Source organism: Hydra viridissima, unplaced genomic scaffold, assembly GCF_058129835.1.
Source record: "Hydra viridissima isolate aposymbiotic clone 2 unplaced genomic scaffold, HvirCarnegie_v1 scaffold_7, whole genome shotgun sequence".
Lineage (NCBI taxonomy): Eukaryota > Metazoa > Cnidaria > Hydrozoa > Anthoathecata > Hydridae > Hydra > Hydra viridissima.
In genome coordinates this window covers 11,289,167-11,295,745 of record NW_028324306.1, presented here as the reverse complement: position 1 = coordinate 11,295,745, position 6,579 = coordinate 11,289,167, and the positions used below count along the sequence as shown (strand labels likewise).

The window sequence follows — 6,579 nt, the reverse complement described above, 5'->3', positions numbered from 1 at the left end:
TTCCGTTCAATTTTTCTTCTGAACGAGCTGAGCGTGCTCTTCCTGCCCTTGGAAGATCCTTGACGGAACCTATTTGTTGAAAACGCCAGATGAGAGCCAATATCTCTGGTTTTGATGGATGTGTCTTCCGTGTGTCTTATGAATACTATGAGTAAGAACAAAGAAGCACTAATTTTTAAAGTAAAAGGCAATAAGTAAAAAATGTTCGGGCTTGTTGTTCGGCAAAAGACCTTATTCGACGTTTTTTTCTATTCAAGCAATTTGTATCAGACTTAATAAAAATTTGCGCGGGAAGTTAAATGAACACAGAACATTACATAAATAAAAATCTGACAAAATGTCTCAATTTTTATTTGAATTTGATAAACTGCTATACACTTTAAAACAAACAAACTAACAAAACAAAACAAAAACAAACAAGAAAAAAAATGGAGTTGATGCCGACTTCAAGATTTATCCAAGCTAACCAAAATTTAACAACTTTTGAAGCTTTTTGATAAAAAATTGCATTGTACAATGTTTGCAAGTTAAATGAATAATCTAAATTTTGTTATTTACCTAGAAAGTGACAATTATATTGACTTACAGTCTCCACTACTACTTTCTTACCGTATAGAAATCAGTACTAACATCGTTACATAAAAATCCTCAGTTACTATTGTTAATATTTATGTAAAATATGTAAGTATTTATTGTAAATATTGTAAAATATGTAAATATTTATGTAAAATATGTATGTTTCAGTGTGAAATTATTAAACACAAGTCGTCACAATTGTTCTTCAACCATAATTCAACCATGGTGTTGAGCTATCTTTTCACACACCAGAAGCAGCATCTCTTTATTGCATGCCTTTTTTAGCAAGCGTAATGTGCAGTTTTTCTATAATAGCTTGGAGTAGGCAAGGGTAGCTTGTCATAAACCACATTATTGTTTTATATTTCTGGAGAATAAAAAGATTGATTTTACTTTATTTATTTTTTGAAGTGGCATATCCTATAAAATAAACAAAATCGAGATTCTCAGCTACATCTTCCCCTAAGTTATTTTAGTAAATTTATTTTGTTTAACATAAATTTATAGTCTAATAAAATGGAGTGTATTTGTGGGCCAGGCTATGCATCTCCTTTAAGCGCTATGAAAGGAGAAAAAGAAAAGCTGATTTATTTTCCATGTGTAGCAGTAGAGAAGGGAAAACCTAACTACTTAGCAACAGCAGATGTTGAAGTTGGTTCAAATACTTATAGCAAGGTACTCAAATATTTTTTGTTAAAAGTCTTTTTTTTTTCTTTTCATCACTTATTAACTATTTAGTTAAATCAAACTGATTGCCACCTAATATCAAAATCCTTCAGTTGTGAATTACACAGTTATTTTGTCTGATATTTTTTGGTGATATAATACTGTCAGTAAATATGTTATATGCAAGTTTTGTGCTTTGCATAGTAACCAAACTGAAATGTTCATAATAATATTAGTTAAGATTTCACCTATATATATTTTATGTGTACTTCTAACTCAAGGATCATTTAAGGTCTGGTTGTCCAACTAAAGTTGTTTTTAAAGTGGTGCGTAAACTAGTGAAGGACTCAGTACCCCCTGTATACCCTCCCCCCCCCTACACACACATACACACTCCAATATTCTTACATTGATGTGTGAGAACATTGTAGTGTGGAGGATATACAGAGACCACTGCACTGTCTTCATTTATTGAGAAAGTTGGTGATTCGGTTCCCCATATTCTGACACAACATGAAAAAGACATGTGCTTGGATATCTGCACGTTTTTGCTCTTCAAAAAAATTAGCTTCAGCTAGTTAGATCATTTAATCACTGATGGTGAGAATTGAATACCTTATGTAAACCACACATGAAAGCTTCAATGAGTTTACACGGAAGTGTGAGTAAAACCAGTGCCCAATGCCGAATTTATATAGCATCATGTATTTTGAACTTCTTTCTTCTAATACCACCATAACAGCTGATTATTTTTGTCAAAAACTGAAAAGACTCAGGTAAAAGTCATTCAAACTCAGGCACAACACCAAAAGATTTATTTTTTGCACAACAATGCATGGCCACATTCAGCAGAATTGACATGTTTTAAGCTTATAGAAATGGGACAGGAGATCTTGCCTCACCTGATATATTCTTAGACATCAGTTCAAGCTACTATCACTTTTTCTGTGCCCTGCAATTTCACTTTTCAAAGCTTTGATGATGTTTACCAATTCAAAGCCAACATTTGTAAGTTCTTCAAGACATAGCCAGGCAGCTTCTATAAGGATGGGATCCATTCATTGCCACATAAATAGAGAATGGCTATTGATATCAATGGTGGTTATATTGTAGATTGATTGTGTTTATTCAGAGGGTTGTAATGAATTAAACAGTTTCATGAAAGTGCAAAAAAACTTTCTTTCAAACCTATTATTTATTAACATGGAATTGAAATATATAAATAGTTTGGAAAATATTTTATTATATTATGATTATTTATAACAGATTATTCACAGAACATTTCTTCCTGAAGGCCATGATGAACTTCACCATAGTGGATGGAATGCTTGCAGTAGGTATGATATTTTGTTAGGATATTAACATGCTCTTATATCTTTGATTTTTTTAACAAAAAATTTGTTGTTTTGTATTGTTTTTTCAGAACTAATTATTTGATATTGAAGTGTCAAAAGTGCATGAATTGATTAACTTGCATTATTTACTTAAAGTAATTGTTAGCAGTGCTGCAATCAGAGTTTAATCTTAAGGAAAGGAGGCATGTCCCCATTATATTACAGATATTTTTTTTTACTTTGTTTTGATAAAAATAAAACACCTCCATATTAAGTTGATTTTTAAAAAAATTGAAAGGATATCATCAAGCGTGAAGTAAATTTATTTGAAAAAAATATAAAAGTTATATTTTAATTTTATTTTAATTTTGTTAGCTAGATCTTCTACTGATATCAACTGGCAACTAATTACAATTACAATTGTTTTTACAATTACAATTACAATTATAAAATGTCATATGACCACTGCTATATGTGCAAGTAAATATTTCAGAAATAACTTAGTATCTGTATTGTTATTGTAGTTTCTTTTTTTTCTTTTTTTTAAATTCTTTTTTAATTTTGTTTCTACAGCTGTTACAATGACCCAAAAACTAAACGAAGTTTGCTGATTTTGCCTTCTGTGAATTCTGGAAGAGTGTTTGCATTTGATATAGCAGCTGATCCCAGAGCACCTAAACTAAAACATGTAAGTTTTATTATCAAGTGTTTCATAAGGAAATTTCTCATGTTGTTTATATAAATTGAATTATCCTAACAATTATATTCATACATTTGTATAAAGTTAGTTACTTACTGGTTTGTTTACTTTTAACATTTCTAGAAATGGATCTGTTTTTTCTTGTTCATAAATTTCTCTTGTTTTCTGAAATATTTTTTCAATTTTATGCTTGTTTTTGCTTTTGCTTTTTAAAATATTGCTTTAGCAATTATTGATAATAGATACTAAAAGATAATGTTAATTATTCTAATGACTGCTAATGACATGATAGATAAAAAATTCTGAATGATTTAAAATCATTTGTGACCAAGAAGTTTGTCTTTCTGTTATACGTTAAATGTCATTTAACTTGAATTTTGCTGTAAACAGCTTTTATTTTAGTTAAAAAACTTTGCTAATTTATACTTAGATGATTGAGAATAAAGAAATGTTTGAGAAAGCAAAATTGTGTTACTTACATACAACACATTGTCTAGCAGATGGTAACATCATGATTAGTGGTATGGGAGATGAAGAAGGAAATCCTAAAGGTATGGTTATCCTTTCAAAGTCACATTTTTCAGTAAATTGTTTTTTCTCTATTTTCTGCAATTTTTTTGAGTTTATTTTTTTTGCTGCAGTTGTATACAAAAAGTAATTTATAAATAGTTACCAAATTTCTTCTTTAAAAGTTAGAAATATTTTTTTTGCTGATTAGCTGGTTATCTGAATTTTTTAAGGGAGCTTTGCTTTAATTGATGGTAAAACACTAGAGGTTATTGGAAACTGGGAAAAAGAGGGTGATCAAGTACCATTTGGATATGATTTTTGGTACCAACCTCGGCATAATGTTATGGTGAGCTCTGAATGGGGTTCACCAAAGTGTTTTATGAGTGGCTTCAATCCTTCTCATGTTGCTGAAGGTTTTACTTAGATTTTAAATTTTCCGAGGGGAAACTTCAGAATGTTTTCTCCTCTGTGAAAAAATATCTTGGTTATTTTTTATGTATTGGCTACTTACGGTCTTTATATTTGATATTTACATTACTATCATTTTTTTAGGGAAATATGGCCATTCTCTTCACATTTGGAAGTGGAAAGAGCATGAATATATCAAATCAATTGATTTAGGGTCAGATGGTCAAGTTCCTCTAGAATTACGTTTTTTGCACAATCCAGATTCCTCTGAAGGTTTTGTGGGATGTGCACTTAGCAGCAACATTTTTAGAATCTTTCTTAACAATGTAAATGTTTTTTTAAAACACTAAAAGTGCTTATAAATTTACTTTTAATTCTAAGAAAAAAATCTTAAAAATACCTGTTGAATTCAAACTACTTTTTACCTGTTGACAATTGTTTACAAACATAATCAAGATAATGAGAAACCAAATGATATTAAGAAACCAAATTTTGAACTAAAATAAAGTTTTAGTTTAAGGATTTAATTTTTATTAAAATGAATTTCTAGAGAAATGAGTGGGATGCAGAAAAAGTAATAGACGTCCCATCAGTTAAAGTTGAGGGTTGGGCATTACCAGAAGTACCTTGTGAGCTTTTTTTTTCCTTGTTTATCTATTAATAAAATGTAAATAGAATAAAATTGTCAAAAGTGTTTATATTATGATGTTGATAAAGATGGTGGTTTATTTGTATCTTCTTTCTTTAAAGCTCTGATAAGCGATATCTTGATTTCCCTTGATGACAAGTATCTGTATTTCTCCAATTGGCTTCAAGGAGATATTCGACAATATGATATTACTGATACTAGAAATCCTAGACTTGTTGGTCAAGTAAGCTATATATCATATCAAACTTGTTGGAAATCTTCACAAAAAAATGCATTTGCACTTTTTTTAAAGATTATTTTTTCTTAATTTCGGATTTTAATTCTAAAAGAATTGCTATTGTGCAACTTTTGCTCAATTTTATTGTGCAACTTTTGCTTTTATTGTGCAACTGTTTGATTTTAGATATTTATCAATGGTACATTAGCAAAGGATTCATCTGTTAAAGTTTTAGATGAAAATTTTAAACAACCAGAACCACTTTTTATGAATGGCAGGAGAGTAGAAGGTGGTCCCCAGATGATTCAACTTAGCTTGGATGGCAAGCGCTTATATGTCTCTACTTCCTTGATTTCCATATGGGACAAGCAGTTTTATCCTAATATGTTTAAGTATGCTTTATTGATTCTCACTTTAAAATGTCCGAAAAAAAAGTACTATTTCAAATTTCTTTAATGAGTAGTTTTCTCAAGAAATAGTCTTGATGGCAGATTTTCTTAAAATATTGAAAAACCAGTAATTAGAAATGTTAAGTGAGTTTCTTCATATTTAAGTAGCTTTACTTAAACGTCAAGAAAATTTACGCTTTTTAAACACATCTAGGTTTTCAATAATATTTTTAGCCAAAATTCCTTTAAAAAATGCCAACTTCTCAAATTTTAGGAATGGAAGTTTTGTGCTGCAAGTTGATATCGATATTGAAAACGGTGGGTTATCATTGAATAAAAACTTTTTTATTGACTGTGGATTAGAGCCTGATGGCCCTGTTCTTGCTCATGAAATTCGCTATCCGGGTGGCGACTGTTCTTCGGATATCTGGTTATAATTCAAACGGTAGTTGTTGTTTTTTTCTTCTATATTAATGTTTTGATTTCATTTGTTATGGAATTTGAATTCTTTATGTGCAAGTGAGTGTTGATGTAGCTGTTTATTTGTGTGAGAAAACGTTGGTGAAGCTTTTATATTTACTTACATGAAGTTTAGTATTCATCTTTTATATTTCTTTTTATATGTTTTGTTTTTCAAGTACTCATTTTTGTAACTTATTTTGTAATTTATATGTAATTTTTTGTAATTTATTCAGTTCTTTATTAGTAACTTCTTTTTATTTAAAACGTTTGTAAAATTGTTTTTAAAAAATATTTACAACAATTTAAATCTTCGTATTATGATTATTGTTACTATTTCTACTATTACTATTAACACCAAATTGAAGAATTAAAGAAAATACTGTAAAATCTCGCTTTACTGAAATAAAAATGATCTATGTTCAAACCGGAGTAAAATTGCCAAAATTATTAACGAAACCTTTTAAACCTTTTTAACTATTAACGAAACCTTTAAAAATTGTTTAAGTTTTATTTTCTGAACAATAACCCATCCCTTTCCCCCTCCCCTTCCCTCCCCCCCCCCCCTTTTAAGGGCTCCTTAAAAGGGCTTCTTTTTGATATTGAGTTACTTCGAAACAAAAATACTGTTAAACACAGACGTGCTATAAATGTTGAGTTTATTAAAAGTT

General features: G+C 29.6%; 1 protein-coding gene across 2 annotated transcripts; it reads left to right on the top strand.

Moving 5' to 3' along the window:
• Positions 1-742: 742 nt before the first annotated feature.
• On the top strand, positions 743-6,218 carry LOC145184188 (methanethiol oxidase-like). Of its 2 annotated transcripts, XM_090093481.1 has the most exons (10): positions 743-1,251; positions 2,509-2,579; positions 3,150-3,264; positions 3,707-3,827; positions 4,017-4,199; positions 4,339-4,520; positions 4,745-4,823; positions 4,945-5,066; positions 5,247-5,452; positions 5,724-6,218. In XM_090093481.1, exons 1-10 carry the CDS (start codon positions 1,093-1,095, stop codon positions 5,884-5,886), a joined length of 1,401 nt encoding a protein of 466 aa, XP_089949607.1. In that variant the 5' UTR covers positions 743-1,092; the 3' UTR covers positions 5,887-6,218. The 2 variants fall into 2 exon arrangements, with proteins under 2 accessions (XP_089949607.1, XP_089949608.1); XM_090093482.1 differs by lacking the exons at positions 743-1,251; positions 2,509-2,579 and adding an exon at positions 2,950-3,056.
• Positions 6,219-6,579: the final 361 nt, after the last annotated feature.